Below are 24,462 nucleotides of genomic sequence, written 5' to 3' on the forward strand. Positions count from 1 at the left end.
GCACACAAGAAAGGATTAAAATTTGACAGAAAAAGTAACCTAAATTACTAAAGTAAGAAAGAGTACACTGGTGCAAGAATAGCTTTAGTGACAAAATGAGAATATTCATCTAATGGTTCCTATTTTCTCAGTGAAATAGAACGTGCTAAGGGAAGCTGAGAATAGGATAAGACACATGAGAGATCTGAGGATAGAGGAGGGAGTACAACTATCTCTGAGAGCAGGAAAATGACCCTAATAAGAAAATATAGCAGGATTACCAGGCATTATTCATTACCCATTGAAGATTTATTTTTTTGGTCTGAGATCAACAATTATTAATAGGTATTATTTCCAGGGTTACAGCTGAGCACTTTGAGCTCACCATATCATGAATACAGTTTGAAATTTTTTTAAAAGATGTTTCTTTAAACTTGTTCTTAATAAAGTTAATCTGTTACTTTTCGCTCTCACAATCTTGTAAAATCTTATTATGGTTAATATGCATATACATGAAGATAGACGAATGAAGAGACAGACAGAGAGAGAAAAAATAGAGAGATTAATTATTAGAAAGGGAAAAATAACCAGAAACTAACATGAGAGAGACGCATCAACCAAGAGGTGAAAAAGGGGAGAAAAGAGAAAAGGGACTCAGTAGATGGTACCGTCAGACCCAGAAAGGGACAACTGACAAAAACTATCATAGCAGAATGTGTGTAGATCTCTTAGAGACAGTATTATAGGTGGTTTTATGTTCTTCTCTTTTCTTACCTCCTTTTTCTATCACGTGAAATATTGTTTGTTTAAAAAAATAATAATAAAGCAACTACCAAGGCTGACTTCTCAAAACTTTATTTCTATTTTAGACTTATTTACTTTCCTTGTTAACTTTGAATAAGCTATCAAAAATTTCTTATAAAGTCATAAATGAAGGCAGCAAATAATGTATAAATATTATAGATAACCTAATTTTTCATTAACTGAATAATTCATGACAATATAAGCACATAAACAGATATGTATTAACCAGGAATTCTTTATCAACAGATTTTAAGCTTCATTAGTTGATATAACATTAGTATTAAAGACAAATTGGCAATAATATTTTTCAATCTTAATATTCATTTTCTCATTCTCACAATTAGGCACCGATATACATGTACATGTATGATTCAAAAGTTGCATTCCTTAGTAAGAAAGACTTATGAGAACTTTTCCTACTAAAGATTAAATTACCAATCATTACTCTAAATATTTGCTAAGAATATTGAATTTTATTGCCAAATTATTATTTTCATACCTCTGAAGAGCTTTCATTATTGACATCCACTGTATTAATAGGAGTTGCTGATGAATCTAAATCAGAACCTTGAGAGCCAACTCTCCCAGGAGTCTGAAATATAAACAGAAGGGGGAGGGAATCAAAGCAGAATATATTAACAATATATTCATGAACTATTTAATAACCTAAATAGTAATCAGAAATAGCCTTACACATAAAAAAGTAGACATCTTCTCAATAATAATAGTACTAGCAGCTATCCTTTATTGAAAACTGTACCTAATACTGTATCAAGATCTCTAAATGCATTATCTCATTTTCAGTCTTCTTAAATAAATAAAAATTTTACTTTTGTATATAGTGCCTTATAGTTTCAACTCACTTTCACAGAATATCTTATTTAATCATAATGACATCTCTGTGAGAGGCAGGATAAATGTTATCTCTATATATCAGAAAACAGATTCAGAGCAGCTAAAGGACTTTTCAAGATTGTACTGAACAAAAATCAGAAAGCAGCAGAACTAAAATAATGGTCTTCTGATTCCTCTGCATTGCTACTACACTAACTAAATTACAATGATTTGAGAAGTGCTAAAAAGACCAACACTGTCCACATTATCTAGTTACCCATCTATCTACCATCCATGCCAACCATTACCAATCTGTCTCCAATACTTGATACTCCATCACCAAAATTACAGTTTGGAGGGTTAAAGGTCTTTTTATACCCCTTCCAATAGTTATCATCTAACATTATCATTCATTAATACCTAGGTGTTATCTTAAAGGAATTGGAAATTCAGTAAAACACTGGGCAAAAAAAAGGTTAAGAGCATAAGAACTCACTCAATAATCCTTGTCAAAAAACATTTATGGTATATACTATCTTTCCCAGTTTACATAAAAGAGAACCAAGGTAGAGTCTAAGTAACTTGCCCAAAGTCACATGGCTAATAAATGGAAAAAAAAAAAAAAGATTTTAGCTCAAGAAGTCTGGCTTTTAATCACTAATCCAATAATCACTGTTTTTCCACTGGACATCTTCACTGAGATGCACCTCAAGCACCCAAGATATAGAACAATTCACTACACATTTGCCTCAATGCACAAACATCCTGTAATAATCCTATTACTATCACCAATAACACTCTTTTACAAACTTGCCTAAAATAATCCTAGTAAACAGACCTAAATAAGGCCAAGGGTATTCAAACTATTTACTTCAACCAAATAAGAAGGGATACCCGCAAAGAATAGACTATCCTAGATTGCTGGTTATATAAAAGCGGATTCATACTATCAGCAAATATATGATTGACATAAAGCAGCATTAATCTCTGCAAAACCTAATATCAAAGAATCAAATACAAGCTTTTGAAGAAAGAAAAGCACTTAACTGTGCAAATAAACAAGCAAATAAAAAAAATTATTATTGTTTACTGTGCCTGGAAGAAAATATCACCATCACAGAAGTTTTAACATGGAGTTTCTTTGAAATCCATATTTGACTTATTTCAGACTAGTTGTATATTGAATACAATTAAATAATCTAAATGTGAGAATAATTACACTGCTGTAATCCAAAGTAACCAATAGCTATATCTTGTAAATGTAACTGAAAATATTAATCTAGTAGAGAGAAAAAAAAAAAACCAGAAAACAAGAATCTAGTAGCATATAAAAGGCAAATATTTGTAGATGAATAACAAAAGTTTTTCTAATATCTGGTGATATACTGAGTCAGAAATTCCAAATTCTCAACAACTCCCTTATCCGCAACTACATATGACCACTAAAGAGAAGACCAAGCAGGAAGAGAGCAAAAATTTCATTGGGAAAATTACTCAAATCAGTTCCACAACCGCACTGCTACTAAAGATAAAGAACCTCATCTCTAAATCTTACCTACCTTCAAAGCACTAAAACTGACTAAAATGATAACTATAACAGTCTTTGTACACAGAAGAGCCATAATAAATGCTTAATAAGAAAATGCACAATCTACACCACTCTAGCTGAAACTAGATAGCAAACAAGGCAAACCAGCCAAAGTTGAGTTAATAATGAATTGATTCCCAGGAAAAGACGAGTTAACTAAAAATAAATTTTTGCTTTTGCAAAAGTCTTTGTGGAAAAAAAAAATGGTTGTAGATATTATGCATACCTTATATTTAGCAAATTTATTTCTGAAACTGGAAAGGATACAATTACTAGAAATGAAACGACATAACCTCAAAACCTTGAGGATTTATAAGACATTTTAGAAAATGTAACTTTCAACATTGATTTGTTTCTCTTTCATCCTCAGGCCACCATAAAAACCAATTAGGAAGATTTCTGCAAATTCATTAAGTTTGAAAAGCCACCTACTACATGCAGACCTTGAGAAAAGTGCTTTATACATATTACCTGATCCTTGTACTATAAATGGATAACCAAAGATTTCTGAAGACCCTCACTACCACTTTTCCACTATTAAGAGCTAAGATTTGACCCCATACAGATGAAGTGAGAAGATTTATTTACAAATAAATACTATTTCATGGGAAATTTTTTTTTTTTAATTTCACGGAAAGCAACTCAGGGCTTCCCAAGAAGTTTTCATGCTTGACCTCTTAGCTCATCATATATTCTCTCAGTGGCCCCAATCTTTTTAACACCAGGGACCAGGGTTCCTATTGGAATCTAATGCCTGATGATCTGAGGTGGAGCTGAGGCAGTGATGCTAGCACTAGGAAGTGGCTGCAAATACAGATGAAGCTTCAAATACAGATGAAGCTTCACTCACTCACCTGCTGCTCACCTCCTGCTGTGCGGCCCTGTTCCTAACAGACCACAGACCAGTACTAGTCTTTGGCCTAGGGTTGAGGACTCCCTGCTCAAGGTAATTTCAATTACTTCCTTAATTTTAATAACCCCCACCCAAAGCTGACAATAAAACCCTAAATCTAATCTAGATCTGTGCTAAACTTAAAATTCATATTTTCTTGTCCTGCTAAATATCTCTACTTGAATCCTTTGAAAGCATCCCCAAAGTCAGCTTATTTAAAACCATATTCATTTTCTTTTCTCACAAACCTTTCACCCATCTGCATTCTCTACCTCAAATTACAGAAACACCACACACCCATCTTGCCTAATCCAAAGCATTACATGCTCCCTTCCTTAACTTTCACATCTAAACACCAAGTTAATTCAATCAACTATATAAATTTTGAATTTAGCCTTTCTCCCTCTCCTTAGTTCAAGGTGCCATCGTCTCTCACCAGGACTATAAAAGAGAGACCTACTTTAGCACCCTATACCTCTCCACCCACATTTCCAATTGTTTCCTAATTGATTTCCCATAGCACCTGAAATGAATCATATCCAAAATCAAACCCTTCATTTATCCCAACCTTTTACCATCCCAGCAAAAAAATTTGCTTTACCTCCTATGTTCTCTAACTTAGTCAATTATAATCCTCATTTATGAAAAACATCAGTTAAAATCTAATAATATAGATATTTGTACACCAATTTTCATAGCGGAAATATTTATAATAGGTAAAAGATGAAAACAATTCAAATGTCCACCAGTGGATGAATGTATAAACAAAATGTGGTATATACATATAATAGAATATTATTCAGTCTTTAAAAGGAAGGAAATTCTAAAACATGCTACAACATGTATGAACCTAGGAAGCATTATGCTAAGTGAAATAAGCCAGACACAAAAAGGCCAATATGTATAACTCCACCTATATGGGGTACCGAGAATAATCAAATTCATAGAGATAGAAAGTAGAATAGTGGTTACCTGAGGCTAAGGAGTAGCAGAAATTGTGAGTTACTATGCAGTGGTACATAGTTTCAGTTTGGGATGATAAAAATATTCTGGAGATAAATAGTTGTGTTTATAAATGCACATTATAAATGTGCTTAATGCCACCAAATTGTATACTCTAAAGTAGTAAAAATGGTAAATTTTATGTTACCACAATTTAAAATTTTTTTTAAATTTTAAAAACCTAACTGAATCTCAGGTGGGTGGTATAGCCACAGAGAGAAAAAAATTATTCTAAGTGATTTAAGAATACAGCATTTAGACTGTATAGCCATAATGAGATATAGTATAAGGGGGGAAAACCTGTTAAAAAAGGTAGTAAAATTTGCTCAGTAATCTTAACAGTAATATTGCTATTTAAAAGCCATTTTATGTATTTTTAGGGAAAATAATTATGTTAATGTTCCAAAAAATTCAGTATAACAAAAACAATTTGAATTCATGTTTTATTTGCTTTTTAAATATGATTATATCTGTGTACGTGTGTGTGTTAGTGTGTGTATATATGTTCTTATCACTTAAAGCTTAAAAGCAATGACAACCTACAATCAGTAAGCGCATTAAGTGCCCAGACAGTGATATCTAAATAGCATTCCCCACTAAAAGGAAACAGGACTTTTGAAGAAATGACTGATTCCAGGCATTTCTTTACAAGATAAACTTTACAAGATAAAAAACTTTACAAGATAAACTTTACAAGAAACTTTACAAGGTAAACCTAAGACATGGTGTGCCAAAAAGCAAGGAAGCTATCAAATGCTAAAAGGGTCCTTCCTGTCAAAATGACAAAAAGTCACTTTGGAATGTAAGGTAGCTAGTCAGACATGAGCAACAAGGGAACAAAGGAACAAAGACCCAGCACAGAGACTTCCCAAAGATCACCCTATTTGTAGTTAAAGGATCACTCCTGCATCCTGAGAAACAAAGGACTGGATGGCCATAAACCTATAGCTGGTTTAACCCAGCCACAGATACTTGCGAAGAAGGTACTACCCTAACCTGCCCACAACCTCAGCCTCATTATACCATCATATAATACCATGTCTATTCCCGGAAGTTCATGATTCTAATTATAACAGGCTGAATTCTGGGTAAGCACACGAGATCTAGGCAAAGTGTTATATAGCAGCCAAATGTCAAACAAAACGACCTTACATGCCAATCATTTAGGAATGTCTTTGTAACCAGCCATAGTGGTCCTAATATAATACAGACCTTCCCACTTCAATGTTGTTAAAGCCTTCTTTCCTTGCTGTAACCTGATCCTCATAGGGAGTGTACTTTCGTTCCCATGAGGTTAGCCAGTTTAGGTGTGATCCATTTCTACCTCAAAACATGCCTTTAATAAAGTAACCCTCACTGTGCTAGAATTGTTTCTGTGGTAGTGAAAAGAACCAAGAATCTCCAATGTTCCTGGGACAGCACTGGAGTTTAGATCACCCAAACGGTAAAAGAGGCACTTCCACTAGCTAAAGCTATGATAATTTGCACATCCAAAACCACATTGACTACAGCTGATTGAAACTCAATAAATATATATAAATCCATGAGTTCATAAAATATTTAAGGAAAGAGAAAGTCTAAAGACCACTGTACCAAATCTTATTCTGAAAATTAGTAATTAAGTGAAAAATATTAAGCATTGATCCTACCTTTCCTGTGTGCACTGAAATTCATGACAACCCAATAGCCCTGGCTGATATTAAAAAGTGCTTTACAGAAAATGTCAAAGTATGTATAAAGAATGAAAAATTTAGAAATCACCATTTTTTAACTGTCTGAGCAAAGCACCTATGCGCCATGTTCAAAATCCCAGCAAAAAGGCTTGCAGACCTACTACTAAGCATTTCAGAATCTAACAGAAATTCTAATCTACTGGCCATGGATTCCTGTTATAAAAGATATGTAGAATATCAATTTCAAAGAAGTAGAACACAACATTCATAAAATTAAAATCCATCCTGAATATAATAATCTTTTATGATGCAAAAATCTCTGAGAAAAACTATCCAAACAGCAGATGACTCGTAATTCAGGTTTCCAAGGAAACAGACTCTGAGACTCTAAAATCTGCAAGCAGGAGATTTACTGAGGAGTGCTCTCAGGAACACCTGTGTGGGCCCAGGGGTAAACTGAACAGTATTGATCAGTAACACATTGCAATAGTAGCCTAAATTAATCCTACTAAGAGTCCTGAAGCTGGGATGGTCCCTCATAAAAGTTCCAAATTAAAGCTAGGGGATAATGATTCGTTGTATCACCCACAACAACCAGTAATTAAGGGCAAACTGCTTCCAGGAAGGAGACATAATCCTGGGTGAAGAGCTTCCTTCTGTAAGGGCGACGCCCAAAGAAGTTACGAACCTTTGGTGGCAGCCATGGCTCTAGGTAACTAGGGGAATGTTTCTTCATCCTGAAAGGGGATCTAGGTGCACACCAAAGCATCCACTATAATGAATTTACCTTACTTGCATTTTAGATACCCGTACGGGGCTATAACACTGGGTGAGAGGAGATCTCCGTAGAGAAGGAGACCTCTCTTTTAGAGCCTACTTTGTGCAAGGTGCTATCATAGTCACTTCACATGAGTTATCAAATTTTATCACTGAATCCTTCCTTCCTGAAGACATTTTTTCTCAGCAAAAATGCTAGAAATAGAGTAAAAGGTATCAGGATTTGTTATATAACACAAATGTTAATAACACTAAAATGTTACTCTGGGGTTGCAAATGATCTGCAAACTCAAAATCCTGGGACTTCTTTGGTTTTCAACGAACACTTTTACCCTAAAAGCACTTCAGAAATCACCCAGGTAATTTATCTCTCAAAAGCAGCCAAGTCAGGGGGGAAAAAGTGCCCTCACCAGAAAGATTAAGGAAAATCAAGCCAAGAAAAGCCCAATGATTTGCCCAAAATCAGTGATTTCTCTACTTGCTCTGGTGCCTTTATACTCAAACACTTAAAACCAAAATAACCCTAAGGCATGATCTTATTGAAAAGCTCAGAAAATCAACTTCCCCTAGATCATTTGCATTTTCAAAATCATGCACATAAGAAACTTCAGTTTTATACCAGTTAAAAAAATATCAATTGGTAGTCTGCTAAATAAAATATTCTATCTTTCTATTAACAACTATCTTTCTATTAACAATAATAGCTAACATATAACCTCTATGACAGGCACAACAGCAAATAATTTATTTACATTATAAAGTATTTATAATCCTCACAACAATCCTTTGAATTAAGTAAAGGGATTATTCCCATTTAGTCAAGAATAAAAAATAAGGTTAAGAGAGCTAAATAAATTGTTAGCTAAGATCACAAATGTAATAATGCACAGAGCTAGAATTCCACTTGACTTCAAAACCTCTTTTTTTATTGTAAAACCACCCACTATGCTACAGTCCTATGCTCCTTCTCAATTTTCTTTTTTAAACTTTTCAAATTTCCATGATGTATATGATTTTCATAACCAGAAATATATTCTTTTATTATAGTTAAATATTTTAAAACTAAATCATTACTTTAAATATTTAGAAGTTGAAAACAGATGTCATGTCAAAAAAAAAAAAACATCTTAGAGAATAAAATAAATTCATACTTCCTTATCAGAGATCTTATTCGATATGATTTACCACTTAATCCATCCCACACAACAACACATTTTGGCATAGCACCATATTAAGATAGGAATTCTTAAATCATTTTCCAAATATTACATAGCTAATAAAGTCCAAATAAAGTATCACTGAGACTCTGGAAAAACTTTTATATTAGCATACTTATGTAAAACTCAATCATAGTCTGATATTAAAAACTGAGATGAGGGAAAGAATGCAGTTTTATTAAATTTCATCTACTGCTATGGCCCATACAATACTTAAACAGATGGCTATGCAACTAAATAATTCTTGTTAATGTAATAAATATGTCAATCAATCGCAGTGCATGTAATAGGCATGGATCCAACCTAAAATAAGTTACCTTACTATAGCCCATGTTGAGAACACAGTCCAAAACAGCCACGTTATATGACCCCATGTCTATTGCCAATTGACCAGATGTGATCACCTGGACTCAACAACAGCCAATCGCAAGCTAGCTAGCAGCCAATAAAAAGATCCAATAAACAACAACAACAATGACAAAAAATGTCAAGAAGGAACTACTGCTGAGTCACATACTTAGGTTTTAGGATTTGCAAACTATAAAGAGAAATAATATATTAGCTGCACAAAATGGCACTAAACAGATATACAGTGAGTGTAGACATGAGGTAAAGTAAGAGTATATGAGGGTCTTGAGCAAATCAAAGTCATAACCCAGCCAAAGTCTCAAATGACCACAGAGTCTGAATATGCAGAAGCTATGGTGGGGAGGGGAAAAAAAGCTAAAATAGAGGATAAGAAAATTAGCTGAGAGCAGAAACAAAAATATATAGCTACAAGAGACTCAAATATGTGAAGAATCACTGAGTACTTTAACAGTGGTACCCTAGAGTGAAGAACCTATAAAGCCCTGTCATGGAGGTCTTGAACAGCACTGCCATGCATCCTTTAAAGCCTTTCAATAAAAATGTCTCAGAAGCTCCACCTCATGTTAAATTTTTGATTTTGAATTTCCATGGAATTCCATCTTTCTTATTGCCAAGCACATCCACCACTATCTTATTTTTGAGCTAACCTGGACCTTTTATTCCTAGAACCTAATAAACCTAATCAAAATTATTATCACTATTTCAGAGACAAAACTTATTTCCAAAACGATCTGTAAAAGATGGGTTTCATGGTGCCAACTCCTAGAAGGAAGAATCCTAAGTACCATATGACCCCACTCTACTCCCAACCTCAGATGACTAAACCAACAATAGTCACCTGACCCAGAAGAAGCAACTCTGTTGGCCAGCCAGAGACCAATGTATGACCTGACAAGAAAAGACAAGGAGGACATTTTTAGACTCTTCTCTTAGGATTTGGGAATTAAAACATTGGGCCAGTTGCTTATGTAAAGACAGGTGACAAGCAAGTAGAATCACGTGGTCAAATGGTAATTTGAGGTCTTGAGCATACCGAGTAAGCGGCAGCAAGGAAGACAGATGTAGAAATGCAGAGACAAGATGCCAGTGGTCCATTTGAATGTGAGACAGAGGGAAGGGCCACCTCTAACACCACTCTAAGTCCTACTCTCTAGAGACCCGCTGTATAGGAAATCTTATTCTTTGATTTGAAACCTCACAATAAATCCCCTTTAAGTTTAAACTGATTTGATAAAATTTGTGATCCTTAAAAATAAAAAGCATTTATTAGAACAAAGTCTAAGGATGGCAGATTACATTGATTCATTTAATATTTAGTTACTGTTTCTTCTCCATATTTCTTGGAAGTATGTGCAACATATATTTTTTTCCTTACTTCCCAGTCAGTCATTTTTCCCTATGACTCTCCTAAAACTGAACTAGGTATGATCTAACTCCTCCATTCAGGGGACACTTCTCAATCCTTATTTGACTTGACTTCTCTCTTTAACATTCACACAAATCTAATACCTGCCTCTGCATGTCTCCTGAGTGCTGGGCCTATATTTCCATTTGCCTAGTTAACATCTCCACTGGGATGTCCACATTTCTAGTCCACACTCATCTTCCTCCCCGAACCTGTCCTTCCTTCTCTATTCTTTATCTTAGTCCATTCCACCATCCTCTCTGCTACCCAAACTAATCACAAGTCAACAAATCTTATCAATTCTATCTCTTAATTTTCTTGAAAAATCAATCTATTCTCTAGCCCCAAAGCCACTGCCTGAATTCAAGCTTTCATCATCCCCTGGACCGACAACCAGAGATCCAGAAATTCTGATTCGATAAAGGGACTTGGGAATCTTTTCTTTTTTAAAGGGTTCCAAATGATTCTAATGTGCAACAATTTTAGGAAATAAAGGGTTATTACTTTCTACCTGGTCTCTCCCTTAATAGAGCCATCCTCTCTACACAGCTATCAAGTAGTCAACATATATTTATTATTGAAAACAACTAAGCATCTGGCACAAGTTAAATCTTGCACACTAAGAAAGAAAATAAAATCCCCACTCTAAGAAAATTCAGTCTAGTAAGGAAGAAGTCAAGTAAACAAATTACAAAAGCAATGTAATAAATTTTCTAGAGATTTGTAGTACAATAGCTACTATATACTAAATGTTTATTGAATGTTGGGTACTGTGGTGTTTCATGAACATTATTTCATTTAATCCTCCCATAACGCTGTGAGGTACATATTATCCTCAACAATTCAATAAACTGGGTCTCAGAGAGTTTGAAATTTTGCATAAGATCTCGCCCTTATTAATGGAGGAGTGCAGGGTTCAAATGATGGTCTAAATCTAAAAGCCCATTCTCTTAATTAGTATGGGGTGCTTTAGGAGAAGAAAATAAGTAAGTAAATAAGTCCTAGAACTCACCTGAACTGAGCAATGATTGTAGGACACTGAGCAGAACAAAAAGCTTCTACAGAGGTATGATAGGATGAGAAAACAGGGTAAGTTGTGGGAAACACAATTAGTGAGGACAGCAAGGTCAGTACCTGTACAGAGATGTATGTGGAGATGAGCTTGAAATGGTGTTAAAAGAACCAGAGCATTATAGGACTGTGTACCAAAGTAAAGAATTTGAACATCTCCTATGGGCACTGAGTAGTCACCAACAGACTTTAGACAGAAGAGTGATTCATAGGATTTACCTTTTATAAAGATTACCTAGGAAAAATATTTTTGAGAGTTTTCCTTATTACAAATTTTATCATTTAAAAACTTTCCTTGGCTCCGTACTGTCTGTAGTATAAAATCCAAAACCGTTTCCAGTCTCATCTCTTATAACTATCCTCATTCACACGCAGAAATAATCACAATTTTGCTGTGCTGTGCCAGGCTGTTTCAGGCTCTTTTATTTACCTGGTCATTGTCTCTAAAATGCCTTCTCTCCCTCACCCCATCTTGCCTGAGTCACCTCCATACTCTGTAAGGCCTTTGACAATCTCCATTCCCTGTCCCTGCCCTTCTCTCTCACCTTTCTGCCACAGAATTAATTTTTCTTTTGTATTCACAAACTTCCTCTGTGTATCTAGTAACACTGATCACATTGCTTTGTAATGACTTAAGAATCGGCCTCTCCCTTTAAAACTGGAGAGTTTTTATCTCTAAGCCCAGCACAGTAATTAGCACATAATAAATGTTCAACAGGATGATAAATGAATGTGTCTACACACACACACACACACACGAAATGGAGGGGTTTTAAAAATAAAAAAGCAAGGGAATGATGAGAAAAGTGTTCTGTGAAGAAATTTAGAGTATATAATAATGATAACAAAACACCAATATTAGGAGCAGCTAATAACATTTACAGAGAGCTTACTGTGTGCCATATCCTGCTGTAAGATCTTCCATGTATTAATTCATTTAGTCCTCACAACAACCCTATGAGAAGGGTACTAGTATTATGACCATTCTAATAAAATAGAGAAGTCAAGTAACTTGCCCAAAGCTACTCAGATAGTAAATGGCATATAGATACCACCTTAAATAGTATGGCTCCAGAGTTCATTATCATTAATTATATTGTCTCTAACTCCAGCCAAAGACCACCAGGATTAGGAGAGAAAACTTAGTTCTAGCCCTGATAATCTCCTCTTTATTCTTAACACACTGAAAATAAATCTATACAGAGAAAATTAATCCTAGTTTTTAAATTCACGTCAATAAATGAGCCATAATTTCATCAAACTTAAATGTGTAACTAATCTGAGACACCTTCTCTAGCATCTTAGTTTAGATCAGGGCCCTCCTGCTAATTGCTCTTGGGGCTCCCTGTTCTTTTCCTTCCTAATACTCACACTCAAGGATGTGACCATATAGTTATGTGATTCTTTAGTTCCTCTCTCCTTCCCTGGACACTAAGCTCCTCAGGGGTTCATGTCTGTTTTACTCAACAATGTGTCCACAGCACATAGTAGGCCCGTAATAGATGTTTGGGAGAGAGCTATGTCAAAGGTCATCCCTATTCATCACTTTTTTTCTGCTCACATAGCTAGCATTCATCCTAATGCAAATCATATTTACTTATGCCTAAAATATTAAAATCACTCTCATATGATCTCTACCTATACTCTTCTATAGTTTTAATACATCACATGAAACACTGGCAAATTAACCTTCCCATTCCTTTTGATACTCAATTAATATGATTAATTCTTACTATGTGCCTGAAAAAAAGAGACTATGCCACCCCAAAATATGCCACTTTGGCATATTATTTTTAGTTAAAGACACTTAAGAAACAGCATGTAAAAAAAAAAAAAAAAAAAAACCACTCTGACCCTCTTTCTTTTTGAAAGCAGGAGGTAAAAATTACCATGTAAAATGTATCCTCCTTGTACCAACAGGGTGGAAGACACCCTTATCAACAGAGACAGAGAATTTGGAGCTGATAAATCTGTACAAACTAACTTCGTTAAACTCACCATTATCTTCCTAGTTACTTCTTCACCATTTACTACCTCTAGCCCAAACCCCTTTATCTTATCAATTGTTCACAAGTTTATTGTTTGTCTAAAAGGTATAAACTTTCTGCTCTGGTCACTTCTTCAGGTCTTCATTCTATTGCGAAAGTTCTCATATACATGTAAAAATGTAATAAAATTTGTATGATTTTCTCCTATCCTAAGACCCAAAGAGGGTAGAAGAGAATTTTTCCTCCCCTATATATTAAATATATTTTACTGGTGAATAAAATCTATTGACTTCCTAATGTCTACAGAATAAAGTTCAAAAGTTCAGTTAGATTTGTCCACCGAAAGAAACAAGAAGGAAAGCCACCCCAGGCCTTGGTTTCTAATACCATTCCCTACTAAAAAGAAAAGGGCTCCTCAGAGAAATGGCTAATTTCAGGGCTGGGAAAGGGTAGTTAAAGGATAAGCTTGGAATGCCTTATTATACCAGAAAGGAAGAGCTCAAAAAAATGATAGGGGCATGTCAAAAGGACACAGGAACCATCTTGAAGGGGCTCCCACTGTTCAATCCTGGGACAATGTGAGCACCAAAATAATTAAATACAGTGATGAGTTATAAACCATGAAAAAAAAATGAAATTATGAGTCCATACTAATAGGGAAGGAAAGAAGGAAGGAAGTAGTGAAGGGAAGAAATAATGGAAGGAAGGAATAGAAGGAAGGAAGGAAGGAAGGAAAAATGGTACTGAGAAGGAAGGGAATTGATAGAGAAGGGAGGTAGGACTAGGATGGAAGGGAGCCAGGAGGGAAGGGACAGAGGAAGGGGAAGCCAAATACCAAATGGTAAATGTGGAAGGAATGCCGGAGTGGGAAAATCATCATTTTGCAGTCATTGTGGTGAAGATTAGATCAGGCACAAATCAATGATAGATGCAAAATCTAGGGAAAATTTTAATAAGGAGCAGGATATTTGCATGGTCTTATGAGTATCTGCCTAGTAGATGCAAAGGAAAAAAAATATTACCTAGTCAGAAAAACAGCTACACCTTGACCTTTGACAAGGTAATTAAAATTCACATCACCCATGAAAGACAGAAGGCCATCATGGGCCTCCGGATGTGATAACCTGAGAAGGACACATCTTCTAAGAAACATTCTGGCCAAGAATGAATAATCCCAATCTAATCACAAGAAAATGTCAGACAAATGCAACACAAGGAATATTCTAGGGGAAAAAAAAAAAGGCAGGAGGGGATCTGCATTCTTCACAAATGTCATAAATTACAAAGAAATGCTATGGAAATGTTCCATTTTAAAAGAGGCTAAAGCAACATAACAACTAAATATAATATATAACCCTAATTGGGTCCTATACTAGAGAGGGGGAAATGCTACAAAGGACATTATCAGAGCGATTGCAAAACTGGAATTATGGATAGATAGTAAATTGAACCAATGTAAACTTAGATCGTCTGCAACTATACTGTGGTTATGTAAGAAAATATCCCTATCCTTCACTTAAGTATTCAGAGGTAAAGGATTATAACTGATCCCGATATGATTCAGAAAAAAAAATTAGAGAGAGGGAAGGGGGGAGGTAGGAGGAAGAGGAAGCGGGGAGAAGGAGGAGTAAAAAGAAGGAAGAAAGAAGACCACCACCACCACCACCACCATAAAGGAGAAGGAGGAGGAAAGGGGTGAAGGACAAAAGGAAAGGGAAAGGGAAGGAGAAGGGAAAAGAAAGTGAGCAAATGATAAAACAAATAGAATAAAATGTTAATAATAGATAGATCTAGATTAAGAGTATGCAGGTGTTCCTTGTATTGTTTTATTCTTGCAATTTTTTATAAGTTTGAAATTAATTCTAAATAAAAAGTTAAAAATTTTATATATATATATATATATATATATATATATATTCAACTAGACCTGCACTATCCAATACAATAGCTACTTGCTACCTGAGGCAGTTAAAATAGCTGAAATATGATTAGTCCAAATTGAAATGTGCTGTTAGTGCAAAATACATACCAGACTTCAAAAACTTAGTACAAAAAGAATGTAAAATATCTCATTAATTTTTATATTGATTACTTTAAAAATATTTTAGATATGTTGGGTCAAAGGAAATATACTTTTAAAATTAATTTCACCTCTTCCTTTTGACTTTATTTCAACGTGGCTAGTAGAAACTTTAAATCACATATATGACTCATATGCACTGGACAGGGCTGAGCTAGACAAGAATATCCAAAATGAGGTGTCACACTATGTTTGTAAATTTCTCTCTCAATTTCTTTCTACTCTAAACATATCTCTCTCTCTAAAAGTCACTTGGTTTTAAGCTACTTAAGAGATTGTGTCTTATTCACTGTTGTATCCCCAGTATCTAGCACATAGCAAGTGTCATAAATATTTGTTTATTAAAAGGCAATATGCAAAGGAAGGCGGGCCGGCAGGAAGAATGAATTCATTCCCATCTCTGAGTCTTCGCTCATTTTTTAACTCCTTCCTAGAATGAAACTTGTCTCTTTCTCTCCTAATCACAGATATTCACCAAAATCGCATCACACAGGTTCGTTTCTGATCTTTCCTCCTCTGTACTACTATAGCCTTTATTGTCTATATCATTTACTTTCGCACTTAAACATATAAGTTCCTTGACGAAGAAGTTATAAGTTATGTCTTATATTTTTCCTATATCTTCCACAGTGACTAGCATAGTGCTAACCACACCAGTTGAGTGTGGGAGAAAAGGGCAACAAGGTGCCAGGAAAAGGGAAATGGATTGGAAGTTGGAAAAAATTGGTTGTAGTCTGTTTTGACATCTACTAAGTGTGCTGCTTTAGGTAAATCACTGAATCTCTATTTCTACTTCCTCATTATAGGCCTGTTGACCAGAAAAGAAGCCTCCTATTCCTACAGTTCTAGAATAATTAAATTCATTTTTCCTTTAGCAATATCATTGATATATACCAGTAAAAGTACATCAAATACACTAATGTTAAATCACAGTAAGATCCTTAAGAAATAAATTGCAACAAAGTTTACGAACTACCTAAGTACTAAATGCTGATCATCTTTCTGGACATCAAGCACTTCAAATTCACATGTCTCTTCAAAGGACTGTCACGCAAAAAAGTCAATACATATATATTGAAGCTATCTCTATATTTTCTTCAGGCCCTTCAAGCCTCAGAGAGACATCCTTTAGAAAGAGAAGAAGAAGGAGCAGGAGGAGGAGGAGAATTAGAAACCTAATTTTCTGTAAAGTACCCTGGGATTTTATTGGTGATGTTTAAAGACTCTGAGTTATAATTTATTATAAGCGCATTGCTTGTTTCTACTTTCAAAAATGCTATTTAAAGGACACTATTTAGAAGAAAATTACAACAGTTAAATGAAAAGGCCATCTAAAAACATAATGTTAAAGGAATGCAATATACTTTCAAAGCATAGAGTCCATTTCAAACAAATCTCTAAAGCAACAAGTTTAGATTTAATCTTACATCTTAATATCTCTGCCGAGATTATCAAGATTATCAAAATAAAATGGTTACCTTGTTACACATAATTTAAAGATTCCAGTTATATTTGTTAGTAAATATCACCTATGGAGTTAATAAAATATATATTCTAGGTTCTAAAGTACTAATAAAATCACAAGATTTCCTTAAGGTTTTTATCAAAAGGTCTTATAAAATTCTGAGCATTAACACTGATCCACCTACAAGGTAAAAGCTGAACTCCAAAGGCACCCCGGGCTTGTCATAATCTGGTCTATAGCTACTCCTGCAGCTTCATCTCCCACCAGTTCCTAGACATATTTCACTTCCTAAACTTGATAGTTCATCATCCCCCTAATATTATCCACCCTTTCATGACTCCTTGTCATGGCATTTGCAATTCCCTCTGCCAGACACGCCCTTCCCTCTTCTGAGCTTTAAACATGCCTTCCTCCCTGAAGTTTTCCATGATTATCCAAACACCCTCCTACAAAGTAGCATCCAGTGCACTCTCCATTCTTCTATTACATAATACTGTAATTACTTTTATTTTTTAAATTTTTATTTTTCAATGTGAGTTGACATTTAATATTATTTTATATTAGTTTCAGGTGTACAGCATAGTGTTTTTAGACATTTATTTAATTTACGAAGTGATCCCCCCAATTAGTATAGCATGTAATTACTTTTAAATGTCCACTTCCATAACCAAGCTGTGAGCTGTAAATGGAGGGCCCATATCTTATTTAACTGTTTCCCAGCCCCTAGCATATAACTGGCATTTACTGATTCTCAATATAAGTACAGTGAAAAATAAATAAATTTACCTGTGAGAAACAATTCAAACTGTCCTATAAAAGATTATATACATTTAACACAGTGGTTCTCAACCAGGGGCAATTGAGCCCCTAGAAGACATTTGGTAAAGTCTTGGAGATATTTTTGGTTGTCACAATAGGGGAAAAGGGATTTGGGGGTGCTACTGGCATCTAGTGGGTATAAGCCAGGAATGCTGCTAAACTTCTTAACAAATGCAAAAGACAGCCCCCCAAAATAAAAAATTATCCAGTCACAAGTATCAATAGTGCCATGGTTAAGAAACTCAGTTATCAACTGACTTATTCCTATGTGATGATTCCATATCACATCTCAGCAATAACCAAAATTCCAAATTTGTAGTTTCGACTGAAACTTCTGCAACAGTTGTGTATGCACCAACACCAATGCTTAACAACATTAAGCTAAGAGTACTGGAAAGCATCCCATATTTCTGAAACCTAATCTATAACTACCAGAAGCTACTCTTAAGTCAGCAAACACTTTGTTTTATACACAAACTTTAAAACAAACCACAGGCTAACTAATTTTCAGTTGTGGAACTATGACAAAAAATCAGAGGCATGAGGTAATCCATTTCTCCAGGTCCGACAAAAGAAAAATCTCTAAGTACTACAAGTAAATCATGCACAGTTTTTACTGTTGACCACAGGAACCGATGGCAAGAGTAAAGGGCATGCCCTGCTACTGCCAAAATCACCAGCTTATCAACATTTCAAAAACTCTGACAAAACCACTGAAAAAAATCGTCAAATGTCAATAAAAGGTGGCAGATACAAAAGTTAACCATTTCTCTCCCTGATATATACGACCAACTTTCACATGACTTAAACGTTTCACAAAAGCTATGCAGAAGCAAGTACACTCTCTATATAATGGTTGGCTCAATTCTCTTTGGCACATTCCTTGGCTGAATATCAGGAATTCACTCATTTCTTCTGTCTTTTGAACTAGTTACCCTACTCAGTCTATACTAACTAATGGGTTTGGCACCAACTATGCAGTCATTTACATTTTGTTGCACCCTATCAAAGAGAAAAAAAGAAGCCATCCAAAACAAAATTTTTTAGTACAGTAACTCTTATAGAAAAATAGATTTTATGTTATTCTAAGAACTGATTCCTAAAGAATACACCTACAGCTTTCCAATGCTCTAATCTTTATATCTTAGAGTTTTTCCAGATTTCAAATACAGATAGCACTGGCAGAAAGTGAAGGACTAAGTGTATACCACTGGTTAAAGCCTACTGCGGATTTATTCTTGGACAGCTCAAAAAAAGGACTGGCTGGGAGGGGAGAACGCATTTTTAATTGGAAAAAAAAAGTTTCCAACAGTGAGTAATATCTTCCTTCTCAGCTGACTTTGCCAGTTAAGAGCCGGTACCACGATTGGGCCCATGCTAGGCCAGGTTTCACCACATTACCCTCCAACGCTGTCCAGATGAGAAACCGAAGCCGTATGTGGAAGGTGCGTGTGGTGTAAAGTTGGGGGGTCCCCTGGCCAGGAAGGGTGGGTTAGAGCTAAGCAAGCCGCCCACAATCTCCCACGAGGCCATCTCCAGCCCTGCAGGCGGCTGGCGGGCCGGTCCCGCGGGCACCAACTCTCCATTTACACGGCCATTCTAGGATCTGGGAGGAACGCGCCTGTACCACACCCTCCCGCCCCGCCGCCCTCTCGCACCGACAGCCCCGCGCCAGAGCGGCGCGCCGGGCCTGGGCGCCCGGCCCCGGCTCCGGCCTCTCGCCCCGCCGCCGCCCCGCCCGCCCTCCCTTCCCCCACGACCCGACCCCGGGGCGGACGACCGCGGCCTAATCGTCTCCCGGGCAGCGGGGCCTAGAGAAGGAAGGAGCCCGCGCTAAGGAGGGGGCGCCCGCGCCGCCGCCTCGGCTCCACAGCGCGGTGGCGGCACCCGCAGCCCAGGGCTCGGGCTCTCCCGCTCACGTGCTGCCGGAAAGACGGTTTCACTCTCTTACCCTCTGCAAAATCCTCCTCAACATGGTTTAAACACCACCCGGCGTCGCCGCGGTTACTCTCCGGACCCAACGCGGGGCCACTGACTACTCGGGGGTGAGCGGGAGGAAGACACTGAGCCTGGAGGGGACCAAGGAGGAGGTCGGGGCGAGGCGGTGGCGGCGGCCGCTCGGGCGGCCCCGACTTCCCCACGGGAGGCGAAAGGGAGCGCGCGCGAGCGACCGACGAGGTAGCCAGCGAGCGCCCGCCCGCCGGCTGGGCCACCACGGTAACTGACAGCTGGGCGGACCCGCCTGCCGCAGCCCCGCCCACTCGGCCTGTCCATCCGCGGAGGGGGCGGGGCTAGGAAAGGCCTGGCCAGGCCCTGCACCAATCGGCAGCGGCGGTGGCGTGGGCGGCTGCGTGACGGACAGGAGACAGGATACTGGTGCCGCCGCTCCTTCCGCCGATCTCGGGAACGCAGTGGCCGCCGAGCGCACGCCCGCGCGCTCCGTCAGAGGCCGCGCCCGCGCTCAGACCGCGTGCCCGCTAGGAAAGAGGGTGAGAAACCTTGGGGCCCGGCGTAGGGGTGCCCATGACCGTGACTGGAGAAGCGGCTTCGGGATGAGTATCTGCGGTGAGACCTCAGGCTGCTCTCTAAAATTTTTCAGGTGACCCTGGCCTGTACTGAACCTGGCCTGGATCCTCATTTCTGCTAGAAGCGCTTAGCCCCTGCGTGGAAGCAAAGGAGAGAATCGCAGACACGATTAACCGACCCGTCTGTTGGGCTTCCCTGCCCTTGTCCGACCCCTTGTTTCTTTTCCCTGTTCCCTTCCTGCTTCTAATTTCAGACAAAGGAAAAATAAAGAATCAGAAAAAAGGGTAGGACGAAACTGGAATTTAAGTTAGCAAGAGAAGTTTGAACTTGTCCCTTTGGGATTATAACAACAATATTTAATGGACTGATGTCGCTAACATGTTGCACTTTATCTTTCTAAAGTCCATGTTTGGACCATTCTAAAGAATTTAAAACCTATTCTGATATAGTTATATGAAGTGAATCGGCGTTAATGTGTCTGTTTTATAGATTAAGAAAAAATTATGAGGTCACAAATAAACCATATGCCAAAACGAGGACGTGGACTTGGAACTGACTTCCAGGAACGATGTCATTTAAACTCAAAATCACAGCTCCGAGTCTTACCATTCAGCTAGTATTCACAATCTAAGTGGTTTGATTTTTACCCTAGGAGAAAGAGGGAAGCCTTTAATGTTATTTAAATAGGGAACTAGAGGTACGAATGCAACAAACCTTGGGGCGGGGAGGACTGAAGTCTACCAAGCAATGAATGGAGTGCTTATTGGAAAGTATTTTGAAAAGATGCAGCGAATATTATTCTCAAGTGAATTAATGTAAAAGTGTTCTGTAAAGTGTAAAATATTATATGATATATGTTGTTTCTATCCCAAACATGTTCTGTTTTTTACTGTGTCTGCAGTAAAACAACCCTGCCTACAACTAATACATTATTAATCACTATTGATAATAGTGCACTTAAATACTTCCAGGCAAACATAGCAAAGCCTACACTTTTTCATCTTTCCAGACACTGGTGCATTATTTTCAGACAATATGGGAAATATTTTAACCAACTAGGGTGATAAAACTGTGTGAAATAATAAATAGGTATTTGGTCTCTGCCCCAAATTCCTGGCACAGAGCTTCTAAAACCCTCGTGAATTCAGGTGTGTTAGGGTGCTAGAAGCACCTTTTGTTCTAATATTTAATTTTTGACCCTGGTTCCTGACATAGAGCTTCTAAGTACTCTAGAATCCCCAGAGAGATAAGAGTGTCTTTTTGAATGCTACTGAATGACTGATGATTGGGGATCCCTAGATAGCTTAAGATAATGCTGAACACCAGAAAGACCCATGCATGATTAGGTTGGAATTTTCAGACCCATCTGCCTCCACCTACTGAAGGGAAGAGGAGCTGCAAAAGTTAATCTCCAATGGCCAATCAATCCTGCCTCTGTAATGGAACCTCCATGAAAATCTCAAACAATGAGGTTTGAAGAGCTTCTGGGTTGGTGAACACATCAAGATGCTGGGAGAATGATATGCCTAGAGAGAACAGGGATGCTCTGGAGCCCTTCCATTTTACCTTGCCTTATGCATACCTTCCATTTGGCCATCCTTGAGTTGTATCCTTTATAATAAACTGGTAATAGTAAACAAAGTGTTTCCTTGAGTTCCATGAGCTGGTATTGCATATTATTGAACCTGAGAATGGTGTTGTGGGAACGTCCAATTTATACATAGTTAGTATGAAGTACAGATGACAACCTGGGACTTTTGACTGGTGTCTGAAGTTGAGAGTATTCTGTAGGACTAAACTCTTAAACTGTAGGGTCTGTGTTAACTATGGGTGGTTAGTATCAGAATTGAATTGAATTGTAGGACACCCAGTTGGTGTCCGGAGAATTGGAGAATTGCTTGGTGTTAAATAAAACACCACGTGTTTGGTGTCAGAAGTGTTGTAAGCAGAGAAAGGAAACAGTTTTCCATTTAAAGTGATATTTGTTTCTCTTTTTTGTTTGTCTTTCAGAAATTAATTTACTTTAAAGTTGCTTATTAATGTTACATTCTAAAGCCATCTCTATTGGAATTCTCCTGTGGAATCTTTTGACTAATATAATAGACTCTCATCTACCACTTAGCAAATGGGTTATTCAAAAATCTGTGTGCTCCCCTGCAGTTTATGACAACTCCATCACTGGCATACACTAGAGAACTTAATTCTGCAAAAGAAAATAAGCAGTAGATGAGAGATATCATGTAAAAATACCTTTCACTAATCTAGCAGCTTCCCACACATAACAGTTCTGCTTATCCTATCTGGCCACTAATTCCTATTCATTTATCTATCTTACATTAATATTCTATTAGTTCTTTGACTCCACCAAGATCTCAGGTCCATTGTCCTCTCTTTCTTACTATTAGCCATTTCCCTAGTGTCATTTCCATCAAAATCCAGTTGTTTGTGATTCAACTTGATAGTCCCCCCATTCTTGCAAATATTTTGAACTTCTTCATCTCTCTCTTCCTCTGTTGTTTTCATCTAGGAGAACCCAAACCCAGCTATCTACCTACTCTATGCTGCACAGGAGCAGCTGAATATCACTAGAGATGCACATGTACAACCGGGGCTATTGGGCTCATTTTGCCTTGTAGCCACAGATTTCTGGTCGGAACTCAACACAGTCCAGCAGCATTCCTGTTACACTTTCCTCCTGTCTTCTTTCTCTAGGTCTCTAAAATGACTTTCACATCTATAGTTATTTCACTGTCTTACCTTGCATTTTCTTAACCCACTCCAGTCAAGCCTCCTTCTCACCTACTCCAATGAGACTGCTCATGTTAAGATTACTAATGACCTACATGTTGCCTAATCCAAAGATGACTTTATCATTTTTGACTTTGACTCTCATTTACATTCAAAACTGTTGGGCAATCCCTCATTGAATTATTTTATTCTCTTCTCTTCCTTGACAATGCACTTTCTGTTTTTTCTCCTCAATGACTATTCCTTCTCTGACTCAATCGACAGCTTCTCTACTGTATATCTTAATGTTCAAGTGCTCCCCACTCTGTCCTAAGACCCCTCCTTTACCTATCACACACAGCCTAGAAGTGATCTCAGCCAGTCCCCTGGCTTTAAACTTCATCTGTGTACCCAAGACTCCCAAGTCTGAATCTCCAGTGCTGACCTCTCCACATAGCACCCAGACTTTCTGATCTCAGTCTCCAGCCTCCAGAACTGTGACCGATACATTTCTGCCACCAGACTGTGAATTTTGTTATAGTGGCCCAAACTAAGTAAGACAGAAGTGTATGTAATTATTCCTGCAAGAGTTGCCTTACAGGATTCCTCAAACTAACAGCTTCCTACTTGTGAATATATGGTCCAAATCCAACAATATTGAGTGCAATTCAACAATCTTCTGATCCTATTTGGTATTTGTTTTCCTTTTAATATAGTATGGATATTTTCTAACTCTTCAAAATTCCCCAGTATTTATGGGGAACAACCTATTGCCCACCTTCTATAAATTAGAACATTTTTTCTCTTGTTAATTTCTTGTGTGATAACCAAATAATTCATTTGCAGTTAGAAGCAATCCACGAAAAATCACAACACAATAAGCAAAGTGCAGATGATGGCTCTGTATAAGTAAGGCAAAAATAGTTTAGGGATTCTAAAGAATACACACAGGACTAGTAAACAGCTATGTGGCATCAAGTAGATCTTTTTTTTTTTTTAACTGAATTACTCACTTAAAAAATTTTTTTCCTCTTGCTTATTTATTTGTACCTTTAAAACAAAATTGAGATATAATTCACAAACCATAAAGTTTACTCTTTTAAACTGTATAATTCTTAGTGGGTTTTGTTTGTTTTTGTATATTCTAAACATTTTACAACCATCCTGAACCAACTAATCAAAGCCTAATGTCATTTTATGCTTCTTTCAGCCCTTGGGGACAGGATGAGGAGAGAGGAAAAATGAA

At 37.2% G+C, this 24,462-nt stretch overlaps 1 protein-coding gene and 1 long non-coding RNA gene across 3 annotated transcripts in view; one reads left to right on the top strand and one right to left on the bottom strand.

The window, feature by feature from the left end:
* EEA1 (early endosome antigen 1) overlaps nucleotides 1–20,125 on the bottom strand; it is a 105,233-nt gene extending 85,108 nt beyond the window's left edge. The window contains exons 1-2 of one of the 2 annotated variants that reach the window (XM_039869039.1): nucleotides 19,915–20,118; nucleotides 1,283–1,375 (exon numbers count right to left, since the gene is read on the bottom strand). In XM_039869039.1, coding sequence (XP_039724973.1) covers nucleotides 1,283–1,375; nucleotides 19,915–19,938 — 117 coding nt within the window. In that variant the 5' untranslated portion in view covers nucleotides 19,939–20,118. Of the gene's footprint in view, nucleotides 1–1,282; nucleotides 1,376–19,914 lie in introns of both variants that reach the window. The other variant, XM_039869040.1, reaches the window with a different exon arrangement.
* LOC120607285 (uncharacterized) lies at nucleotides 19,288–22,130 on the top strand. The gene is made up of 2 exons (XR_005654118.1): nucleotides 19,288–19,408; nucleotides 20,563–22,130. It is a non-coding gene; the product is annotated as an uncharacterized LOC120607285 (long non-coding RNA).
* Nucleotides 22,131–24,462: the final 2,332 nt, after the last annotated feature.

Source organism: Pteropus medius, unplaced genomic scaffold (assembly GCF_902729225.1).
Source record: "Pteropus medius unplaced genomic scaffold, Ma_sr-lr_union100, whole genome shotgun sequence".
Lineage (NCBI taxonomy): Eukaryota > Metazoa > Chordata > Mammalia > Chiroptera > Pteropodidae > Pteropus > Pteropus medius.